The 25,585-nt window shown below is 42.9% G+C and overlaps 1 protein-coding gene across 1 annotated transcript in view; it reads left to right on the forward strand.

Annotated features, from left to right (window-relative positions):
• The window catches only part of POT1 (protection of telomeres 1), a gene marked incomplete at its 5' end in the record, with an annotated part of 199,990 nt that extends 188,630 nt beyond the window's left edge, over positions 1–11,360 (forward strand). Inside the window, 2 exon segments of the mRNA XM_030216827.1 lie at positions 1,478–1,583; positions 10,527–11,360. Of these exon segments, the coding sequence (XP_030072687.1) occupies positions 1,478–1,583; positions 10,527–10,636 (216 nt within the window).
• Between the last annotated feature and the right edge of the window lie 14,225 nt (positions 11,361–25,585).

Below are 25,585 nucleotides of genomic sequence, written 5' to 3' on the forward strand. Positions count from 1 at the left end.
CATTTAGGTGCCATGAGGACAGGTGATAGGAGACTATTCTATAATGGAACCTAGGCACCCAAGGTCCCATTATAAAAATATAAGCATAACCTGGTATCAGTACTCCTAACATTTAAGCACCCGCACTTACATCAGCCATAGAGCTTGTATAAATGTGGGCAATTAAATGCAACAGGGATATGCATAACTTACAGCATTCCTTAAGTTGTATATGTAAGTGGGGGTCCTGCCCCTTTTTCAAATACGTACTACAGCCACACAGAAATATACCCATGTCACAGAGTATATTTCTATTTTGTGATAAGCTGTCATTGCAGCTTATTTATCTCATTGGAATATTAACTAAGAATACATAAAAACTGGGGACAAGCAGATCAGTGCACATCGCTATCACAGTGCTAGAGTTAGTCATCAGTCACCCCAAGTCTTATCTGAAACTGTTGTCTCAATCGGTGTTCATATGATTCAGGCCATGGCCTTTCTCCTCCTGAATAGAACCAGTGACACTGTGGCTACAGTGGTAGAGGGTAACGTAGGGCAGTGATTCCAGATCCTATCCTGGGGAAACTCCAGCCAGTTGGCTTTTCATGATATCCACAATGAATATTCACGAGAGAAATTTGCAAGCAGTGAATGTATAGTAGTGCATGGAAATCTCTCATGAATATTTATTGCTGATACCTTGAAATTCTGAGTGGCTGGGGGGTCCCCAGGACTGACGTCCTGGTCCACGATAAAAATACTGGGCTTTATGACCTTTATCATGCATACTAGGTCAAACCTTCATATAATCAAGCCCAATGTTTTTGAAGTTTCAGATGAATTAAGCCACACACACACACACACACACCTGTATTACTGAAGAGCTTGACTCTGTCTAGTGGCTGTCTCATTCTATTTTGGCAAAGTGATTACCTTCTAGATTTTCTCTCACCAAACAATTCTCCATGGATATGTCCAACCTGGGCTTGGGTGCCCACATAAAAAGGCTTCAGACTCCTAATTAGATTGTAAGCTCTGTCAAGCAGGGACTATCTCTTCATGTCTAGTGTACAGCGCTGCGTACATCCAGTAGCACTATAGAAATGATAAGTAGTAGTGGTACTTAGGATCCCTGGTTTCCATTCTTGCATCTCAGGGAGAGGAGTGAGAGGGTACCAAATTTCTGTTGGGAAGCATTTGAGTTGTGGAACTGGACAATCTCTCATGGAGTAGTCCTTAGAGTCTAAGGGCAATAAAAATTGCCATAGTGGTTCAGACCAAAGGTCCATCTAATCTAGTATCCTGCTTCCAACAATGGCCAGTCCAGATCAAAAGTACATGGCTACCAACACCAGCAGTTTGTGGACTTTTCTTCCGAGAGCTATTTCCTTCTCAGAACAGGAATCTGAAAGATTTCTGAGTAGCGCATGAGATTTACATTCTGATAAGAATATATCGATGTGCTCTCTTATCCCTTATCTTCTGTTCCTCTCAGGAAGTTTTTTTCAAAATTCCTGCTTCTGAGATCCTAATGGATGAAACCCTTCAGGAGAAGCTACAGAAGATTATGGCAATGCTATGCCCTTCAAAGCAAAACCTAAGTAAGCTACCACATTTATAGGATTACTTGAATTCTGTATGAAATAAAATGCAACCAATTTAGATTTGTCTAAAGATGTTTCTTTCATATTCATATATAACGCCAATGAATTTGTGTTTTTAAATGTAAAATTTTGTTGTAGTTAAAATTATGTATTGACCCAGTATTCAGAAGCACTTAGGGCTACTTTTACAAAGCTGCAGTAGTGATTCCCATGTAGCAAATGTGACAAAGCCCGTAGGAATTGAATGGGCTTTTTCATATTTGCCGTGCCAGGAATCACTACTGTGGCTTTGTAAAAGAAGCCCTTATTTGGCATGTGTGTTGTGACAAGCAATACCAATGTACAATCAGAATATTATGTGACACTTGGCAAGTTTCAAAAGTTTTTCTGAATTGTCTATGAAAATTGCACCATATATGGGGTAAAAAGTACACATGTTGTATAGCAGCAGACATGTATTTAGCCATACCAAAAAGGGGCAGGATTGGGATAGGGATTTTATTTTGAAATCTCTGTGTGTATACTTCGCACCTGCAAATTACATGGGTATGAAACTACGCCCATGTCCCACTGGCCCCAAAGGAATCATGGCCCGCAAGCCCTGCCTTTCTACATAGTTGGCACTCCACAACCTCAGAAGTTAACAGATAATGTTTAAGGGCTTTCTTAAGCCCTAATAATGTAATCCTATTCTTTAGTTCCTCTGGTAGTGTATTCCACCTATCTGCAGCTGGAAATATGAAAGCTTTCTTCCTCCACATTTGTTTACCCAAGATTACTTTGTCAAGGACCATCAACACCTCCTTCTGTAAGGATCATAAAGCTCACTTAGCTGTATATATAGACCAGTGGGACCTAAAATTTTATAAGTTAGACCAATAATTTAAAAATACAGTGCTCCCAACTAGGGAGCCAGTGAAGTTGATACAATAATTGTGTTACATTAGATCCCCAGTTAAAAATCTTGCCACAGTATTCTGTGGGACCTGAAGTTTCTGCAGTAACTCCCCAGAAATATCTACAAATAACATTTTACAATACTAATTTCCTGCACTGCTGTATTTAAAATAGGTCTTAATTCAGTTATGCTTTCAATTTACTAATCCAATCCTATATAATAAAATTCACCCTTAACGTTCTGAGGACACTGACGTCACTGTCAGGTCCTCCGGGCACTTCCGGTTCGAAGCCTTCGTGGTGGTGAAGCCACCGAAAACACTGTGATGACGTCGAGGGTGGAGCGATGACGTCGAGGGTGGAGCAATGGCGTCAGTGGCTTCACAACCAACGACAAAGCAGATTGAAGGTGGCTTGCCGAGGTCCGCAACAATGCCAGTCAGTGCCTTCAGAACGCCGAAGGGGTGAATGGGGGGGAGGTTCGGAAGGGAATCGTGCTAGCGCCCGTTTCATTTGCGCAAGAAACGGGCATGTTTTACTAGTTTATTTATAAGAATACTCTTGTCTTACAGCTGAGAAACCATCCTATCTTCCTCTAAAGTAACACCTACAACTTAAGGAAAGCCACCTATGGGACGCCCTTCTTTCCTACCATTACCTGCATACGTAGAATCGCTCAATCAATATGACCAAAACACAGCATTTCCTAGTATTCCAAACATTTTCCCTGTCTCCAACCCACTTACATACTGTGACCCTCCACCGAGGATTTGATTGTAGCACCTGTGTTGTGGAGTAGCCAGTAAATCTAGTCTGAAGACTTTTGGGTCAATATTCAAACACCACAGTCAGCATTTTTTGTAAACACAGGCCATAGCATTTAAATATGTTATATTTATTCTCAGAGGACAAGCAGGCTGCTTGTTCTCACATGTGGGTCGACGTCCACGTCTGCCCGGGAATCGGACGGCATTTTGCAAGCAAAATGTAAAAAAAGTTTTGCCAGAGTCTTCTGGCGCGCCTGCAGGGACTGATTTCCCATCCGTCGAGCGATTGTGCCTCTCAGTTTTGTTTTCTCCGCGTTCAGGTGCAGTAAAGTTTTCTGCATTCCTCTCAGGCCCGGGAAGAGTCTTTGTCTGTTTCGTGGCTTTTTTGCCTTATTCTTCTTCTTTTCTTTTAACAATTTACCGTTTAAAAAAATAATAATAAAATAAAAGGTACCCGTAGTTTCCTTCATTTTTTTTGTCCCCTTTTAAAGTTTCCTTTGATTTTCGACGCGGCCGGGTTGTTCCCTTCTTTTGTGCCATTTTTTCTTTTAACAGGCACAATCGCGTCTTTTGATTTCGTCGAAGCCATTTTTCCTTCCATGTCATCAAAGAAACCCCACGGCTTCAAACGTACTCGGTGCAACCGGACCATCTCAGGTACCGATACCCTCGCTTGGTGTATCCAGTGCCTTGGGCTCGACCATAGCCCAGCCGCTTCTAGTCTGTGTCTTCGTATGAAGAAACGGACCCAAGCGTCTTGAGAAGCCCAGCGAGAAAAGCTTCATGGGGCTCGGTACAGTCCTTCGACATCGGTACCGAGGTCGGCGGCTTTGACATCAACTTCAAGGGAAGCATCGACGTCGGGAGCAGAGGTAATGGCTGCTGAAAGACCTATTCGCGCTGGCAGCAGTGAGGCATCAAGTGGGTCTCCACCTGCCTCGAGGCCTCCTCTTATGCAGGCCCCCCGGGACCAACCTTCGTCGGACCCGGCCCCGAGGAGGCGTGAGGATTCCACATCCTCATCGGTACTGAGGAGTCTCGATGACGGGCATCGAGCGAAGGCGAAGAAACACTGTCATCGTTCTCCTTCGACACATGGTGCCGGGAGCTCCGGGGCATCGAAGGAATCGGCACCTGAGAAGCGTCGGCGCCGAGACGATCGCTCCCCCTCTATTCAGGAGGTGCCAGTGCTTCGGTCTTCTGGCAGCCCGGTACCTGTTTCCAAGCCTCGACAGATTCTGCCACCGGTTCATGTACCGACCCCGCAGCCTTGTCCGATGGTGGCTGTTGACGAGCGCATCAGGGCCCTGCTTCCAGAGCTTCTGGAAGGATTGCTGCACCAGTCTGCTTCGGTGTCGGGGTGCTTGCGCCTTCCGTACCATCTGCTGCTGCAGCAGCAGCTTCTGGCCCTTCACCTGTGGTGAGGTCCCCGACCTCGGTGCTGCCTGCGGCATTGGTGTCGGCTGCCACCCAGGTCGACTCCCCTTCAACGTCAGTGGAGGAAGCTTAAACCGAGTCCAGGCGGGCGTCGACCTCTCGGCACCGCCATCGAGGACGTCGTTCCTCGGCGTCGAGACAGGCTCAGTTTTGGACTGCTCTGAGGGATGTCTTGTCCGATACTGAAGATGAGAGTTCGTGGGAGGAAGAGGAGGATCCCGGGTACTTTTCTTCTGACAAGTCCTATGGGATTCCTTCTGAACCTTCCCCTCCACTAGAAAGGAGACTTTCTCCACCGGAGAGTCTACCTCCTTTGTCCGGGAAATGGCTGTGGCTATTCCCTTCCCTATGGAGGTTGAAGATGAGCCCAGGGCTGAGATGCTCAAGGTCCTGAATTATCCTTCTCCACCTAGAGAGGCTGCAATGGCTCCTTTGCATAATGTACTGAAGGAAGTCCTTATGCGAAACTGGCCATTCCCTCTGTCTAATCCCGTGATCCCGAAAAAGACTGAATCCCAATATCGGATCCACGGGGAGCCTGGATTGATGAGGTCTCAGCTACCTCCCAATTCCATGGTGGTGAACTCCGCTCTCAAAAGAGCCAAGAGTACTAGGGACTATGCCTTGGCGCCCCCAGGCAGAGAATCTAGAACTTTGGACTCTTTTGGGAGGAAGGTGTATCAGGCTGCTATGCTTGCTGCCAAAATCCAGACATACCAGCTCTTCACGAGCATCCACTTGTGGAACTCGGTGAGGCAACTGTCTAGCTTGGTTGATGCACTCCCTCCGGAGCAGGCCAAGCCTTTTTGCCAGGTAGTCAGGCAGCAGAAGGCGTGTCGAAAATTCCTGGCCAGGGGTACATTCGACACTTTTGATGTAGCATCCAGAATCGCTGCCCAGGGTATAGTGATGTGCAGACTCTCATGGCTGCGTGTCTCTGACCTGGATCATTTGGTCCAGCAGCGGATGGCGGATGTTCCTTGCAGGGGGAATAACCTTTTTGTGAGAAAGTAGAGGATCTGGTTGGCCAGCTCAAGAAGCAAAATGATACTACGGATTCTCTCTCCCACCGGGCGTCTTCTGCTACTACCTCCTCATCTAGGAGGTTTTTTGGAGGGAAGAGGAGTGTTCCCTATTACTATGCTAGGCGTAGGTACACTCCTGCTTCTCGGCAGCCTGCCCAGGCTCAGCCCCAGCATGTTCATTCTCGTCAACAGCGTGTGCCTAAGGCCACTACGGCTCCCCAGCAAAAGCAAGGGACGGGCTTTTGACTGGCTCCAGTTCAGCATAGCCTCAGTAAACGCATCCGTACCGGATGACTTGCCGGTTGGGGGGAGGTTAATGTTTTTTCACCAAAGGTGGCATCTTATAACCTCCGACCGGTTGGTTCTTCAAATAGTTCAGTTAGGATACACCCTCAATCTGGAAGCCAAGCCTCCAAATTGCCCACCGGGAGCTCAGTCCTACAGCTCCCAACACAAGCAGGTACTTGCAGAGGAACTCTCCACCCTTCTACAGGCCCAAGCGGTCGAACCCATTCCACCAGGGGAAGAAGGGCTGGGATTCTGTTCCAGGTACTTCCTTGTGCAAAAGAAAATGGGGGATGCGTCCCAACCTAGACCTAAGGGCCCTGAACAAATTTCTTGTCAGAGAAAAGTTCAGGATGGTTTCCCTAGGTACCCTTCTTCCCATGATTCAGGAAAACAATTGGCTATGCTCTCTGGACTTAAAGGATGCTTACACACACATCTCAATACTTCCAGCTCACAGAAAGTATCTTCGATTTCCGCTGGGAACACAGCACTTTCAGTACCGTGTACTGCATTTTGGCCTGGCGTCTGCGCCCAGAGTAATTACCAAATGCCTAGCTGTAGTCACAGCGTCGCTACGCAGACTGGGAGTGCATGTATTTCCTTATCTCGACAATTGGCTGGTGAAGAGCACCTCGAAGGAGGGTGCTCTGGAGTCCATGCGAAATGACTGTTCGGGTGCTGGAGCTACTGGGGTTCGTCATAAATTATCCCAAGTCCCATCTCACCTCAGTCCAAAAATTGGAGTTCATTGGAGCTCTGTTGAACACTCAGACAGCTCGAGTTTATCTTCCCGAGACAAGGGCGGACAACCTTCTGTCACTGGTGTCCATGGTTCGAACATCTCAGCAGGTCACGGCTCGGCAGATGTTGAGACTTCTGAGGCATATGGCCTCCACAGTTCATGTCACGCCCATGGCACATCAACATACGAGATCAGCTCAATGGACCCTAGCTTCCCAGTAAGTTCAAGCTGCGGGGGATCTAGAAGATGTAATCCAACTGTCCACCGACTTTTGGAGTTCTCTTTAGTGGTGGACGATTCGATTCAGTTTGACCATGGGGCGATCATTCCAAGTTCCTCAGCCACGAAAAGTGCTGACGACGGATGCATCTCTCCTGGGGTGGGGAGCTCATGTAGATGGGCTCCACACTCAGGGAGCCTGGTCCTTTCAGGAAAGAAGTCTGCAGATCAACCTCCTGGAATTAAGAGTGATCTGGAACACTCTAAAGGCTTTCAGAGATCTGCTGTCCAACCAAGTGATTTTTTAATTCAGATGGACAATCAGTTTGCCATGTTTTACACCAACAAGCAGGGGGGCGCTGGATTTCACCCTCTGAGTCAGGAAGCTGTCCAGATGTGGCTTTGTGCTTGTCGTCACGGCATGTTTCTCCAAGCCACTTATCTGGTACACATAAACAGTTTGGCCGACAGGTTGAGCAGGATTATGCAACCTCATGAGTGGTCACTGAACATGGGCGTAGTCCGCACGATCTTCCGAGTGTGGGGCACCCCCTCGGTGGATCTTTTTGCCACTCAGATCAATCACAGGGTCCCTCAGTTCTGTTCCAGGCTTCAGGCCCATGACAGACTAGCATCAGATGCCTTTCTCCTACATTGGGGGACAGGCCTTCTGTATGCGTATCTTCCCATACCTCTAGTAGGGAAGACTTTGCTTAAACTCAAGCAAGACTGCGGGACCATGATCTTGATTGCACCCTTCTGGCCATTTCAGATCTAGTTCCCTCTTCTTCTGGAGTTGTCCTCCGAAGGACTGTGGAGATTGGACTGTTTTCCAACCCTTATCATTCAGAACGAGGGGTCGCTTCTACATCCCAACCTCCAATTTCTGGATCTCACAGCCTGGATGTTGAGAGCTTAGAATTTGCCTCCTTGGGTCTTTCAGAGGGTGTCTCCCGAGGCTTGCTTCCAGAAAAGATTTCACGAAGAAGCGTTACTTTTTCAAATAGAAGAGGTTTGCCGTCTGGTGTGACAGCAAGGCCCTAGATCCTCTTTCTTGTCCTACACGGACCCTGCTTGAATACCTTCTACACTTATCAGAGTCTGGCCTCAAAACCAACTCAGTAAGGGTTCATCTTAGTTCGATTAGTGCTTATCATCACCATGTAGAGGGTAAGCCTATCTCTGGACAGCCTTTAGTAGTTTGCTTCATGAGAGGTTTGCTTTTGTCGAAGCCCCCTCTGTCAAACCCCCACCAGTGTCATGGGATCTCAACGTCGTTCTCTCCCAGCGGATGAAAGCTCCTTTTGAGCCACTGAATTCCTGCCATCTGAAGTACTTGACCTGGAAGGTCGTTTTCTTGGTGGCTGTTACTTCAGCTCGTAGGGTCAGTGAGCTTCAAGCCTTGGTAGTGCATGCACCTTATATCAAATTTCATCATAACAGAGTAGTCCTCCGCATGCATTCTAAGTTCCTGCCAAAGGTGGTGTCGGAGTTCCATCTTAACCAGTCAATTGTCTTGCCAACATTCTTTCCTCGTCCTCATACCCGCCCTTGGATTGTAAGAGAGCATTGGCCTTTTACGTGGAGCGGACAAAGCCCTTTAGACAGTCTGCCCAGTTGTTTGTTTCTTTTGATCCCAACAGGAGGGGAGTCGCCATCGGAAAACGCACAATTTCAAATTGGCTAGCAGATTGCATTTCCTTCACTTACGCCCAAGCTGGGCTGACTCTGGAGGGCCATGTCACGGCTCACAATGTTAGAGCCATGGCTGCGTCAGTGGCTCACTTAAAGTCAGCCTCCATTGAGTAGATTTGTAAGGCTGCAACGTGGTCATCAGTCCACACATTCACATCTCACTACTGCCTCCAGCAGGATACCCGACACGGCAGTTGGTTTGGGCAGTCGGTGCTGCAGAATCTGTTCAAGGTTTAGAATCTAACTCCACCCCCCTAGACCCATTTTTGTTCTGTTCCAGGCTGCACTCTCAGTTAGTGGTTTATGGTTTCAGATCAATCTATGTTATGTCCTCGCCATTGCGTCTTCCAGTTGACCAGTGTTCATTGTTTTGAGTGAGCCTGGTTGCTAGGGATACCCCACATGTGAGAACAAGTAGCCTGCTTGTCCTCGGAGAAAGCGAAGATGCATACCTGTAGCTGGTATTCTCCGAGGACAGCAGGCTGATTGTTCTCACAAACCCACCCACCTCCCCTTTTGAGTTGTTACTAGTTTGTTATGCTTTTTGATTTAACTGAGAGGCACACTCGTGCAACGGGCGGGAAATCAGTCCGCACAGTGCACGCAAGCCAGAAGACTCTGGCAAAACGTTTTTTATGTTTTGCTTGCAAAATGCCGTCCGATTCTCGGGCCAACGCAGACGTCTACCTACGTGTGAGAACAATCAGCCTGCTGTCCTCGGAGAATACCTGCTACAGGTATGTATCTTCGCTTTCGGTACCAATATTGGGATAGCAAGTGGTGCTGAAAGTACATGGAGAGCAATGACTGTTGCTAGTGCTACCAATAGTCAACAATATTCAGCCACCATCCATATGCTGTTTAATTTGAGACAGCCTTTTCGCCATCATAAAGTAAAGATTCATGAATTGGGTCTTTTATACTGGTTTTTGTCTGGTGTATGATTGGGTATGTGTGCGCGTTCTTTTAAACTGTAAATCACTATGATGTCCTGTGGTTTGAAAGATGTTAAAGAAAATATTGTATAATAATCATAGTGGACTGTGAAGGGGAGCTTTTATGGCCCTGAATAAGTGGTATGTTTACTAAGGTGCATTAGTGTTTTTAACGCACCTGTAAATTTATGGTGCGTTAAACACTAACGTGCCTATACATTTCTATGGGCGTATTAGCGTTTAACGCGCGTAAACCATTTACTTGCGTTAAAAACGCTAACGCGCCCGTAGCACCACTTTGTAAACATAGGCATAAGTTTGAAAGGTTGTCTGCTTTATGTTCCAGTACTATTTGTTGGAGGTTTTTTTGCTTGTTTTCTTATTAGATGATGTATATTTGTATTAATTTGTATGCTGTTTTGGGTGATATTTTTGTTTAATTAAAGACTGGGGAGGCAGCCTATAAAAATAAATTAATAAATATTAATTTTTCAAAATATAGCAATCATAGGGTCCTGTTTACTAAGGCATGCTATCGTTTTTAGCGCACGCTAAAATTTAGCACGTGCTAATGCTAGAGATACCCATATATTCCTATGGGTGTCTCTAATGTTAGCACGTGCTAATTTTTAGCACATGCTAAAAATGTTAGCGTGGCATTGTAAACAGGGCCCTTAGCATCTTACCTCTAGTTATATGTTATAGTCCCACTTTTTGAAGGTTAATGGTACTCAGTTTTACTTTTTACCACACAGTGCCATGAAGTAAGCATTTTTAGTTTTAGATAACTAACTACTATCTAGAGCATTAATGTTTGCTTAACACCCTGCACTCCTTTCTGTCAACATTGATTACATTTTCTATATGTATTCTGATCCATTGTGTTTGGAAATACATTTCTGCCTACAAATATAATTTTTCTTTTTTATTTGTAGATGTTCACCCGTGGTTGGAATGTTGCATCAAGTCATACAATACAAAAGATGTAATGACCTCTCAAATTTGTTATCAGATTTTTGACACAATGGTTGTTGAAGATATCTAGTGGTATGAGCTATCATTGGAGAAAATACAAGTGTCATCATGAAAAAATAAAGACAATGGGATTGTTACATCCTGAAGAAACTCAGTAGTGAACATAAAATGCTATGAACATTTTGTAAAACATTTTTACATATATTTTGTAGTGAAGAACAGGGCTCTCCCAAGAGTAAGACAGTTTGAGCTGACAACCCTGGTCCAGTGTATCAGTGGTTTCCAGCATGATTGTCTCTTTCTCTTCTGTCTCAAACATCCTTGTATCTCCACCCCACCCCCCCCCCCCCAAAAAAAAAAAGTTCACCCAAACACAACATTCTTCCAGCTTCAGCAGGAAAACATCACTTCGTACCTTCATTGCCTCTCCTCTGTTGATTTCAGTCTAACTTTTGACCTAAACAGGTCCCCATAATCTGGCAGGACCCAGCAGCACCATGCATTTGGATTGCAGACACAGTAAGAAGTGCAGTGGTGTCCTCCGCCCCCCCCTCCCCCCCATGAGAATGTGAGGAAGGAAATGCATGAGAGTATAGAGGCTGATTTTTTTTCTTGGACCCTGCAGCTCTCTAGTATTGGTTCTGAGAAAAATCCTATTGACACCATTTTTATATTAAATTGATGTGTAAACTATTGCTCAGGTATGTTTTAATACCTGATGGAAAGTTTTTTACCCTGATGGAAAGGGTATTATTGTACCTTTTAATGGCTGTTTTTCTTCTTATACATCTGTAATAAAGAGGTATCAAACTATTATACATTTTCATGTCCATTATCCATTGCAGCAATTTATTAGGGGCCGTTTTACTAAGGTGCGCTGAACAATGGCCTGCGCTGGTGTAGACATGTGTATTGGATGCACGGGAATCTATTTTTCAGTGTGCCTACAAAAAAGGCCTTTTTTTTTTTGCCTAAAATGGATGTGCGGCAAAATTAAAATCAGTGCGTGTTCATTTTGGGCCTGAGACCTTACCGCCTTCCATTAACTTGGCAGTAAGGTCCCACGTATTAACCAATTAGCGCCATGCGGTAGAAATTAGAATTACTGCCTGGGGCACGCGGTACCTGGTTGGTAATTCTAATTTGACGTGCGTAGGCGCCTACACGTCTTAGTAAAAGGGCCCCTTAGTGAATAAATAGCACCCAAAATTTCACAGTACTAAACCTGTTAGAAACTATGGGACAAAGTTAAGAATTTTACATCTTCAGTTAAAGGAAATTGTGAGAGTTTTGCAAGAGCAAAAATGAATTACATAAAAATTTAAAGTCTGTGAAATTGTGTTTATATGTAGCTCAAGAATGAGCCACACCCCAGAATAATTTTTTTTTAATTTTATGTATCATTTTACTTAATTACATTCACATTTATCACATAAATGTAAGGAAATACAGAAATTAATATAAAAAGGAAAACATACCCCCCCCCCCCCCCCCCCCCCCCGAGTAATTTTAACCTACAGAGTTTTTCATTATTGCTTCTTGGAAAAATTACTTAAGGGCCCTTTAGCTAAATCCTTTAGCATGATTTTTATGCACCTTATCTGCTATCTATATTCTGATTTTCTTATTCCATCAATGTGATTGTTGTTGTATGATATTGTAAGCCACATTGAGCCTGCAAATAGGTGGGAAAATGTGAGATATAAATGTAGCAAAATAAATAAATCTTGGCTTGTGCTAATGGAATTAGCATGCACTAAATGCTGAGTGCCCTGTTTTATACCTGTGGGCCACATGGCAATTAGCACAGACAATCTTTAGTAAAAGGGGCCCATTTAGAGGATTGTACCTACTTTATCAGTGGGCAAATTTTCTGTTGGAAACATTCGTAGTTTTGATTATACAACACTATGCATCTTCCATCCTTCACCCTCTTTTTGCATCTCTTAGCAATGCAGGTAAAATTACCAGTGTGGATAATTTTTCCTTTATTGAAGGTGGCAATCGGACTTCATTTCCAAAGGTAATACACTTTATGTAGGATTGCACCAATAATCAATGTCATATGTGTCCCATTTCTGAATGACTTCTACACAAGAACAAAATACCACCTGTATATATATAGAACAGTGACATTTTTATGTGATTAGTTTTATATCCTGGATAACATGCGATACATTTATTCTTTACTGTTATTGAACTCCTGCAATAAGCCTTAAATGGGAAAATCAAGGCATTTGAATAAATCAATAGAGAAAACTGCATTCAAAGGTGAAGAAACATTTTCCACAAAAGAAACTGTTTTTATGTTGTTGGGGTTTTTTTTTTTTGGTTTTTTTGTCCTAATGAATGTGGATAATACTCCTGAAAGCTGGACAAGAGATGTACTATGTTCAATAAGGTAGTGCCATATATATATTTTAGTTCACTTTTATTTCTCCATGGTGGCAAACAGCAAATTCTTTGAAAAAGTTCACTGAACCTGAAAAACATGTTTGATGTAAAAGGCAAAATTTAAGTGTCTGAAAGAAACACATTCAGTGGTCAACTGTCGACAAAATTCATTTTCTTAGGTTAATAACAGTTGAAGTTAAGAAAAGCTGAAAAAGAACAATGACATCAAAGATGATCTAAAGGTAATTCTTGTTAAAATCACCAGATGGAAGACGACCATCAAGAATTAACCGGCAATGAGCAAAAGCTAAAATTAATGCTGAAGATCTACAGGAAGAAAGCAGAGAAAAAAGCATCACAGTCTTTCTGTTCTCATTCTGCTTCTTTAATCACTATGGGGCACTTTTTCTAAGCTGCGGTAAAAAGTGGCCTTTGCTCACCTTTACGTGGGTTTTTCCTGCCTCCTAATGTCATTTTTACTGCAGCTGTAAAAATGACTTTTTTGTATTTTTTTGTATCGATAGCAATGAGCTAATGTCATTAGTGTGCAGACATGAAAATAAATTACCACGTGAGAACTTACTGCCACCCATTTTATAGGTGCTAAGGGCTTACACCATGATATCTATGTGCTAACCAGTTAGCGCATGCTAATGTAGCTGCGCTAGCCGGTTAGCAGAGGCATGCCCACTCTCCATCTCAGACATACCCCTTATCATGCGGCTAGCACATTCAGATTTGGCAGTTAACACAGACTCCTGAGCATGTCCCATTGCCATTTTAAGCTGCATTGACAGGCAGATGATCAAAAGCAAACGCCGGCGCTAGAGGCTGTTAGCGCCATACTAGTGCCGGCTTTTGCTACCACCCCATGATCAGAGTCCTCGAGCGCGTAAAACAATGCAACCAAGGGCTCTTAGTGCAAGTAGCATGCAAATGCATGCTAAAGAGGGCTCTTTGCACAAGTAGCCTGCAAATGCATGCTAATCAGTGCTTAACACATTCATCCCCAATGATCAGCGTCCAGCGCGCTGAAGATTGGGTCGCTGGCTGCGACAAACCCTATGCCAGCTCTGAGCTGACGTTAGGGTTTGCAGATCGAGGGGGAGGAATGGTGAGCCCTGAACAGCACGCATTTGCATGCTGGCAGGCCCCCATTCCCCCTTACAGCAAACCTGCCCGCGAGGGCAGTTGAGGACGTCCAAAATTTGGACGTTTCTGTGATGGGGCAGTTGAGGCATCCAAAATTTGGACGTTTCTGCAATGGGCAGTTAAGGACGTCCAAAATTGGGTGTTTCTGTGAGAAAGACGTCTTTCTCATTGAAACTTCCAATTTTGGACGTCCTTAACTGCTCATTGCAGAAACGTCCAAATTTTGGACGTCCTCACCTGCCCCGTCACTATACCTCCGACGCCCTCTTGAAATTTGGCCATCCCTGCAACAGGGCAATTGAGGACGTCCATCTTCCGATTTAAAGATGGACGCCCTCTTTTCATTGGTCTCCAGCCCAGACCTGTCAAACAAGTGTGGGAGGATTGTGCTGAGCGCATGCTCAGGCACAATTCTCTCGCACTTCTACCCCATAATCAGAGATAATTGCGCTGCTTAAATTTGCATGCATTATCTCTGATCATAGGTCTAATAACGCCCCGCATTGTTCCAGCGCTATTTTAGAGCGCTGTTTGGAACAGCATGGGGCTCTTGATCATCTGCCTGTAAGTGCTCGTTTGCACCTAATGCAGCTTAGTAAAAGTGCCCTTAAGCTACTCTTCCACTCCACTTTATAAGGGGGAAAACAAAAGAAGTGGCAGTTTGCCAAACAGTATTGGCAACAGACTGCTCCATTCCTTAGTTCAGGGAGGGACATCCTTCAGATAACTTAGGGGTCCTTTTACAAAGGCGCACTGAAAAATGGCTTGCGGTAGTGTAGGTGTGGGTTTTGGGCATGCACAGAATAATTTCTCAGCACACCTGTAAAAAAGGCCTCCCCCCCCCCCCCCCCCCAAAATGGACGTGCGTCAAAATCAAAATTGCCACGTGCCCATTTTGGGTCTGAGACCTTACCGCCAGCTATAGACTTAGCAGTAAAGAATTTGGGCGGTAATGATCTACACACGTCAGAAAATACAAAATATTTTACAGATGCATATAGCGGACACGCGCCAAAATTGAAATTACCGCAAGGGCCATGCAGTAACCAGGCAGTAACTCCAATTTGACACGCATTGAGGCATATTTTCAAAGCACTTTGGGAGGCTAAGTTCCATAGGTTTCTATGGAACTTTGGGAGGCTAAGTGCTTTGAAAATGAGCCTCATAGGCGCCTACATGGCTTAGTAAAAGGGGCCCTTCATTTCTAAAGCATTCTTGAATTTGCTTTTAAGATCTTCCATAAGTTTTTTTTTTTTCTTTCTTTTCAGCCAATTAGTATATATCAGGGTAACAAGATTGCATTACATTACATGGATCTTTCAATTCAAACTGGTGGAAATAATGATTAAGCATACCCAATCAAAATGAGAGCTTGCGCTAGTACTCCTACATGGAACAGTGGTGTCACATTAAGTGATAGGTGCATGTTTCTTCGGGTCTAGTTTGTCATAACATTGTTAGAAAACAAGGAATCTCTAATAATGCCTATTTTTATATTTTCAAGTAATAGTAAGCATTAGGGGTGGGATTGTATCCTCTCTGTTCTCTGAGAAGAGCATATTTTATTCTTGTTCTGCCTATTGGGGAATTTCTTGGGTTTACCAGATGTCCAAAAGTAGGTGGTAGTATTGTTAGTGCCATTGGAGTAGACATGAAGTGCTTTTTTCTACGGTTGACTCTGAGCTGCCAACAAGTGGGTCTTCTGATTTCGCATCTCCCAGTTGGACACTGGCAAGAGAAGCAGGACCTTCCCTGGCTGCTGCCCAGGACAAGGCTCGGGAAGAGAAGAGTGAAATCGAATGAGAGATAAGACTGGCATATTTTTTCCAGCAAAGAACAGGGAAGGGCGCCAAAGCGCTGCATGTGTTCTTGCTGACATCCTCACCAAAGACCTGAACTGTCCACTTAGGATGTGCAAAGGTGCATTTATTGTTAAGCATTTGTTGATGGTGTTGGCAAGTAGGTAAACTGATTAATAGTTGTTGCTTTCAAAACATAACTAATGCTTATTTTTAACAGGGAAAAACTAAGACACTGGATTGTTAGTGGCAATTCAAATGTGAAACAGTTTCTTCTATTTGGCATTTTGATTCCCCTCAGCTCCAGTCAATCATATTTTAATTAAAAAAAAAAATTAAAAATAAAAAAAATCTTTCTGGTTGACTACATGAACTCACAGGTCACATCTGCTTCGCTTAATGCTTAAACTAAGCATAAAAATCAGTCCTGCTACCCTGATATATATTGATTGGCTGAAAAGAAAGGGGGGAAAAAGCTTACAGAGGAAGATTTTAAAAACAAATTCAAGAATGCTTTAAAAATTAAGTTATCTGGGGAATGACCCTCCCTGACCTGAACTGAGGAATGCAACAGTCTTGCCAATTCTATTTGAAAAGCTGCCACTTCATAAAGTGGTGTGGAACAGTGTTGCCAGGTGGAAAATTTTTTTCCCACCCAATCCGGCATAAAAACCGCCCAAAATCCTCCCAAACTCAAACCCCGCCCCTGACACCCCCCACCCCCACGTCATCGCCCCCGCCGTCATCAACCCCGCCCCCGCCGTCACCGGCCCCGCCTCCCACGTCATCGGCCCCGCCTCCCACGTCACTAACCCCGCCCAAAACGTCACACCCCGCCCAAACACGTCACTAACCCCGCCCCCCGCGGCCGAAAAAGCCGCCCAAAAAACCGCCCTGAAGCCCAAAAAGCAGCCCAAAAAACCGCAACCCACCGCGGGCAAAAATTTCCCGCGGCGGGTTGCGGAAAACCGCCCATCTGGCAACCCTGGTGTGGAAGAGTAGCTTAAGTGCAGCTAATGCAGCTTAAAATGGCAAACCATGGGACATGCTCAGGTATCCATGGTAACTGAAGAAAGGAGGTGTTGATGCCCCTGTACAAGTCATTGGTAAGGCCCCACCTGGAGTACTGTGTTCAGTTTTGGAGCCTGTATCTTGCTAAAGATGCAAGAAGGCTTGAAGTGGTCCAGAGGAAGGTGACAAAAAATTATATGAGGCTTGCACCAGAAGATATATGAGAAGACCTGAATATGTGGGACGGGGAGATATGATAGACATTTAAATACTTGAAAGGTATTACTATAGAAACAAATATTTTCCAGAGAAGGGAAAATGGTAAAACTAGAGGACATGAGAGGGTGGTTGATCCCTGGAATGCCCTCCCGATGGAGTTGGTGGAGGAAAAAACTGGCAGAATTCAAAAAGGCATGGGATAGACAGAGAGGATCTCTAATTAGAAAGTGAATTGTATAAAAAGCAAAACTTAAAGGGTTGCATATATGTCGCATGTCAAGTGGTGCTTAGACGGCAACTCTGGCTGTATCAACTAAGGCTGGTGCTGGGCTGGCTTGTACGGTCTGAGTCCCGCATATAGCAATCTGGTTTAGGATAGGCTAGAGAGAGCTTCAACAGAAACTCCAGTAATTTGGAACATAAGGACAGAGCCAGGCGGGACTTCTACAGTCTGTGTCCCAGAAACACCAAAGAAAGACCATGATCAAGTAAATAATATGTTCATTGTTGATTTAATCTTGAATTGATAATGAATGTGACTGTTGGGCAGACTAGATGGACCATTCAGGTCTTTATCTGCCGTCACTTACTATGTTAAAATATTTGTTATAAATGCAATAGAACTTGAATGACTCTCAGAAGGTGTCATTCTTATAATGCCTGATGCCGGTTTATGAAATCTAGATTCTGAAATTTGTGTTAGTACCATTTCGTCATTCTGAAAGAAGAAAAAAAAAGTTAGTATATCTGTTTTAAAAGAACTTCTAAGGAGGAGACATTTATTCCCAAACAGATGAAAGTTTTAATTTTGCAAAGATAATAATTGTAATGGTTGCGCTGTGCAAGCTTGCTGAAAATTTTGCACACTGATGTGAAGTCTTCCCCTTTGGAGCAAAATTAATATGCAAAATCATTAAAAACTCATCACTGTTTCCATATTGCTAATGCATATATCAATGCATTAGCCAGCCTTTCAAAATAATTGAGGGTACTTCAGGCCACAAGACCGAACAGCATGGATTACCATATCATCAACAACATAAACAGTTACCCTATCTTTCCCTTCCCCCTCCCCTCAACCTTATCACTCAAAAGAAGAAAAACATTGAGTAAAAAAACAAATCCTCAAAAGGCGATGAAATACTGTGTGATCATTAAGGGTGCCTTTTACAAAGCAGCAGTAAACCCAACGCGGGCGTACTTCTTGCTAAAAAAAGAAGTACCGCTGGGCTACCACAGCAGCCTGGCGGTAGTTCCCACCTCCAGTGCGCCATCATATCTGGCGCTACAAACATTTTTTTGTAGTGCTGGCGTGTACCCGATGGTAATCACTGCCCGATTAGCACAGGAGCCTTTACCGCCACCTCAGTAGGTAACAGTAAGGGCTCCCCACTCTGGCCGCACAGCAAATGTTCCTAAAAATAAGAAAGACCTACCCTTTACCCGCAGTGGTAAAAAGGAACCTCAGTGTACGTCAAAACACACACACCGATGCCAGCACAGACCCCTTTTGCCGTAGCTTAGTAAAAGGGGCCCCCAGCACTTTAAAATCCTCAGGGAGCTGATTCCAAAACTATGGAGCCACCCTTGAAAAACATGAACTTTGTGTTTGCAACAAACAAAACTCCTTTGCAGAAGGCAATACCAGATTACGAGAGGTACTAGACCATAGCGTGCAACGAGGTTGATAAGGCAATACAAGAACATGCAATATCGTAGTCGCTTAGGCATCCAGAGTTGGCACATATATAGATGTACTAGAATGCGTTCATTTACTTTCAATGAAGTTAAGTCCTAGTCAGGTGTACCTAAAAAGTGAATGTTGCTTTTCCAGTCATGATGTAGTGCAATTGCCATGTTGGTCCAAATCAATGGTAAGTGAAACTAGGGGGGGGGGGGGTCCTTTTACTAAGCTGTGCTAAGCGCTAGTGCGCACTTATCACAAATTAAAATGGCTTACTGTGGGACATGCTCATGTGCCCTGCGATAAGTTTGGGTTCTGCACGTGCAACCACAAACTAAAAAATATTTTATAAGTTCATTAGTATTGCCATACTGGGAAAGACCAAGGGTCCATCAAGCCCAGCATCCTGTTTTCAACATTGGCCAATCCAGGTCACAAATACCTGGCAAGATCCCAAAAAAGTACAAAACATTTTATACTGCTTATCCCAGAACAGTGGATTTTCTCCTAGTCCATTTAATAATGGTCTATGGACTTTTCCTTTAGGAAGCCATCCAAAACCTTTTTAAACTCCGCTAAGCTAACCGCCTTTACCACATTCTCTGACAACGAATTCCAGAGTTTAATAACACGTTGAGTGAAGAAAACTTTTCTCCAATTTGTTTTAAATTTACTACATTGTAGCTTCATCGCATGCCCCCTGGTCCTAGTATTTTTGGAAAGCGTAAACAAACGCTTCACATCTACCCGTTCAACTCCACTCATTATTTTATAGACCTCTATCATATCTCCCCTCAGCCGCCTTTTCTCCAAGCTGAAGAGCCCTAGCCACTTTAGCCTTTCCTCATAGGGAAGTCGTCCCATCCCCTTTATTATTTTCGTCGCCCTTCTCTGCACCTTTTCTAATTCCACTATATCTTTTTTGAGATGCGGCGACCAGAATTGAACACAATATTCGAGGTGCGGTCACAACATGGAGTGATACAAAGGCATTATAACATCCTCATTTCTGTTTTCCATTCCTTTCCTAATAATACCTAACATTCTATTTGCTTTCTTATCCGTTGCAGCACACTGAGCAGGTTTCAACGTATCATCGACGACGACACCAAGATCCCTTTCTTGGTCTGTGACTCCTAACGTGGAACCTTGCATGACATAGCTATAATTCGGGTTCCTCTTTCCCACATGCATCACGTTACACTTGCTCACATTAAACGTCATCTGCCATTTAGATGCCCAGTCTCGTAAGGTCCTCTTGTAATTTTTCACAATCCTCCCACAATTTAACGACTTGAATAACTTTGTGTCATCAGCAAATTTAATTACCTCACTAGTTACTCCCATCTCTAGGTCATTTATAAATATGTTAAAAAGCAGCGGTCCCAGCACAGACCCCTGGGGAACCCCACTAACTACCCTTCTCCATTGAGAATACTGTCCATTTAACCCTACTCTCTGTTTTCTATCTTTTAACCAGTTTTTAATCCACAATAGAACACTACCCTCCTATCCCATGACTTTCCAATTTCCTTTGTAGTCTTTCATGAGGTACTTTGTCAAATGCCTTCTGAAAATCCAGATACACAATATCAACCGGCCCACCTTTATCCACATGTTTGTTCACCCCTTCAAAGAAATGTAGTAGATTGGTGAGGCAAGATTTCCCTTCACTAAATCCATGTTGACTTTGTCTCATTAATCCATGCTTTTGAATATGCTCTGTAATTTTGTTCTTAATAATAGTCTCTACCATTTTGCCCAGCACTGATGTCAGACTCACCAGTCTATAATTTCCCGGATCTCCTCTGGAATCTTTTTTAAAAATGGGCATTACATTGGCCACCCTCCAATCTTCTAGTACCAATCTCGATTTTAAGGATAAATTACATATTACTAACAATAGCTCCACAAGCTCATTTTTCAGTTCTCTGGGATGAATACCATCCGGTCCATTAGATTTGCTACTCTTCAGTTTGTAGAACTGCCCCATTACATCTTAGAATTCATTAAGTTTCTCTGACTCGTCAGCTTCGAATACCATTTCCGGCACAGATATCCCACCCAAATCTTCGATAAAGACCGAAGCAAAGAATTCTTTTAATCTGTTTGCTACGGCTTTGTCTTCCCTGATCGCCCCTTTTACTCCTCAGTCATCTAGCAGTCCAACCGATTCTTTTGCCAGCTTCCTGCTTTTAATATACCTAAAAGAATTTTTTACTATGTGTTTTTGCCACCAACGCAATCTTTTTTTCCGAAGTCCCTCTTAGCCTTCCTTATCAGCACTTTGTATTTGACTTGACATTCCTTGTGCTGTTTCTTATTATTTTCAGTCAGTTCCTTCTTCCATTTTCTGAAGGATTTTCTTTTAGCTCTAATAGCGTCCTTCACCTCACTTTTTAACCACGCCGGCTGTCATTTTGTCTTCCGTCTTCCTTTTTTAATACTCGGAATATATTTGGCCTGGGCTTCCAGGATACACATTTTTCTGGAAGGGGTATGTCTGGGGGTGGAGAGTGGACATTCCTGCACTAATCAGTTAGTGCATCTCCATTACCGCGCATTGATTAGCACAGAATTAGGCGTGTGAGCCCTTACGGCATACATGATGGCATTAAGTGCTCATGCACTAATTTATTTTGATGACCACACACCAATGGCAACATTAATGCATGGCCCTTAAATAAATGGAAAATCAGTCATTTTACTGCTGTGGCAAATATGAATTTAGGGTGGGGCCCCTAGATATTAAAGGCAAGACTAAACCTGCACAGACACAAGACAACAAATCAAAAAGAAGCAACACATCTGAGAGGGAACATTACTTGGGAACATATCACTGTATTTAAGATCATGTGATAAGGATGTTGAAAGTAAAATTCTGAACTGTCCAGGAGGTTAAGATGTCTAAAGGTAAAATAAAGATTTGAAAACTGAAATATAAGGATTTTAAAAGCCAAGTTGTTAGCTCACAGGTAGAAATAATTCTGCTGCTTTTTTATCACCTTTTTCTGCTCCCTACCTTCATTTCCCCTTGGAATGACTGTTCAATTCTATTGTAATCTATGATTCATTTGTATCTTTGTATTCTCCCTAAACCTAGGCAGTTCACATATTACACATACATAATCATAAAATCAAATTAGAAGTAAACAAAAATTGAATATAAATGACATCAAATTCTCAACATTAAAAAAGAATACAATTATAATAATAATGCCACTGAAAATAATATATCTCTTTCCTGGCACATTTCAAATCCCCAAACAAATGCTACGAGTATGCTCTTCAAGAAAGTTATATCACCTGCTAATAAGAATCCCTTTAATAATTTTCTAAAAATATGTGCAAGCAAAGTCATCAGATAAAGGCAGTGTAACTCCTGGAAGCTAGTCTAGAAGTTTTTTAAGCCAATAAAAAAAACGTACTGGAAGGCTGCCAACAAGTCAGGTTTTCAGGATATCCCAAATGAATAAGCATGAGAGAGGTTGCATATAGTTGAGGTGTTAGGCATGCAAATCTTTTATGCATATTCATTAGGTATATCCAGAAAGCCTGACTTGTTGGCAACCCTCAAGGACTGGGAGTGAAGACTAATGCTTTACCAAATAGGCATGGGGCAGGGAGCAATTAGTTTCACATTGTCACCTGGCCCTGTGACAGATAGTGGCCCTAAGTCGGGGTCCACTATCTTTGCATTGCTGTAGCTCAGAATGTGCAGTTTTCCCCGCTGCAGCAATGCAAAAATAAATTTATTGCAGGAATTACTGACCTGCAGTACTGAGGTGCCACAAGTTTAAATTCCTTGGGATGTTTTCCCATGGGAAAACAGTTCAACAACATGCTATTTTACCACTAGTCATTAAATAGAGGTATTTATTAATTATATTGACATTTTTACCAACCAAGGGGCCTCTTTTATCAAACTGTGCTAGCGGTTCCTGCACAGCAATGCTGACGAACTCCATTCAAAATGAATAGGTTTGTCTGCATTACCGTACCGGGGGCCACTAGCGCAGTTTGATAAGAGGCCCAAACGTATTTCCATTGTCCATACACCTTAGGTACTAACAAGATTATTTTCATATGAAGATGAGTAATATATATTCTCTATTATGACAGCTTTAACAGCAGCTGCTATAGTAGTTTTCATGAAATGCAAAAACAGAGGTGAATTTAGTTTGCAAGGAGTAATTTCATTTTCAATCAAATTTCTAAACCAAAAGGTTAATTTAATGCACATCAGCTGGTGGTACATCATCAAACAAGAGGTTGCATCCTCTGAAACATTGATGTTAAAGATATGTAAAAGGTTAGCACTCTAATTCTGCATTGAATAAAGGTCAACAGATGAGTTGTAGGCTATATCTTTTTTTTTGCTAGTTTTTGAAAGCTATGGTCTCATCAAGTCAATGTTACTTGATCCCTCTTGCAATTAAAGAAAATAAGAAAAATTAGAACATTACTGTTCTTAAAAGAATTTGCTTTCAGGTTCTACTGAGAAGGCACAAGCTTAAACGATTTTCAAGTAGATACTATTTTTAGTTAAGTTGCCTGTTTCATCTGAAGCTAGCAAGAAATTGTGGACCCCTTTTACCAAGCTGCGGTAAAAGACTGGTACTGGCATCAGCACATGTTTTACACACCCGCCAAGGCCCCTTTTTACCACAGCTGGTAAAAGGGAAGTCTCGTCTTCCTGCAGCAAATGGCCGTGCGGCCAGTAAAGCACTTTCCGTGCAGCCATTTCGAGGTAGCGTCCTTACCGCCACCCATTGAGTTGGTAGGGGCTTCCGTGTTAACCCCGTGATAAGCATGCAGCAGTGCCTGATTACCACCGGGTACACTCCGGCGCTACAAAAATAAATTTTTGTAGCACCAGAAATGACAGTGCGCTAGGGGTGGGAAGTACCACTGGGGCTGCTGCAGTAGCCCGACAGTACTTCCTGTATAGCGAGCAGTAAGCTCACATTGGGCTTACCACCACTCAGTAGAAGGAGCCCTGTAGTCCTGATTTTAAGTATGTATTTGTTTTTTTGTGTTCAGTTCTTATCATGAGTTGCGTGGATGTGTAATCATTTATTAGGTATGTTATAATGTGAACACCTTAGGAGCTGATGCACAAAACTCAAGTGCTGTATCGAACAGCACTGGAAAAACACCAGCTCAACACTGAGTCGGAATTACCAACCAATGCTCAAAACTAACAGCATGCAAATTATATACACATTGTTACTTTTTTGAGCATTGGTCGGTAAAATGGTCATGCACCAGGTATGTTCGGACCCTAAGCTGTGCACTTAAATTTACACATGGAGCACTAATATTCTACAATTACACACTTAACTCAAAATCATGCCCCTGATCCGGGAGCATGTGACATTATTGCGTCACCAAATATTTTAGATTTATCTAGATTTTTAGAGTCTTCACAGGAACCAATTTCTAAAAGAGCAACCTTGTTTGTGTCTTTTGTTGAATAAAAGCATAAAAATGTTGAATAAAAGCATAAAAAAATTGGAGTGGAATGCTTCAAAAAAAAACATGCAGAGCTAGCTGTTTCAACACTAAAATCTCCTGGGACATGATGGGGCCCACATTAGCCAGAGGCAGGCTCCAGAAAGTCTGTGGGATAGAAGGTAGGGGGGTAATAGAAAGCAGATGTTCTGCACATGATTAACAGTTTGTGGTATTCAGAGACTTGCACAGGGATGTTGTATAGTCAGATGCCAAAGAAAGCTATATAAGACCAATGAGAGATCTGTGCCTTTAAGCATTCTCTGACTGCTTTGTCTGAACATGCTTCCTGCATACCTCATAAAAGGTATGCAGTACAATTGTAAATAAACTTTTTATATTAAATCGTCTAGTCTTCTCTTCAAAGTGGCGAGCCAGCCAGGAGTAGGCCGCAAACGGAAAAGAGAAGGCGAGACGAAGAACAAATTAAGTGTGTGTTGTTAATGAAGTTTTTTACAGGATTTTGAGAGAGCAAGCGTTGTTTACGCCTGATTACTGTGTACCACTGAAGTGGACGTGATCAACCTACTGACGTGAACATACAGGCTACGACTCCTGAGCTTGCTAAAGAGAAATAAGAAGACGCGTGAGTAAGCTTACATTGTGGACTTATGTATATTTGTTTAGCTTTGTAGTTTTCTGTTTTGTATATTTTCTTGGTTTAGGTGCAGTAGTATATTTTTGTAGATTGTGGCTTTATAGGAGAAATTGTAATAGTCAGAATACAATGAAAGGGAAAGGGGCAGATAAGAAAGAAAAGCCTCCTGTATATGCTATGTATTTAGATTTAGATAGTTCAAAAAAATGCTCCCCTTTGCAGCATGTCATAGAATTATTCCCATTAGAAAAAAAAACAGATTGAAAAAATACATGAGAAATGGTATGATGCAAAAGATTCTTTTTTGAGCTGGTCTCAGTATGGATCGTTTGAAAAAATACAGCAAGAGCGGGAAAAGCAACCTTTTGTTCAGCCTGAAGGTTGAGGAATGTCATCTGTTTTTGATTTCTCGGGTGTCTGGCTTTACAGGTTAAAAAGGTCAGGAAGAACTGAAATTTTTTTTTGTTCCTTTTAAAAGATTGTTTTAGATTAGATTTAAATAAGTTCTTTGTCTTATAGGGAATTCTGATCTCTGTTTATTTTAAAATATGTGTTATTCTGTTTCTAGTTCTCTATGTGGAATGTCTTCGCAATTTAACTCTGTTTGACTCTTTTTTAAGTGAGATTCCTGCAGTGTTAAGAGATCAT

This window comes from Microcaecilia unicolor, chromosome 10, assembly GCF_901765095.1.
Source record: "Microcaecilia unicolor chromosome 10, aMicUni1.1, whole genome shotgun sequence".
In the NCBI taxonomy this organism is placed as follows: domain Eukaryota; kingdom Metazoa; phylum Chordata; class Amphibia; order Gymnophiona; family Siphonopidae; genus Microcaecilia; species Microcaecilia unicolor.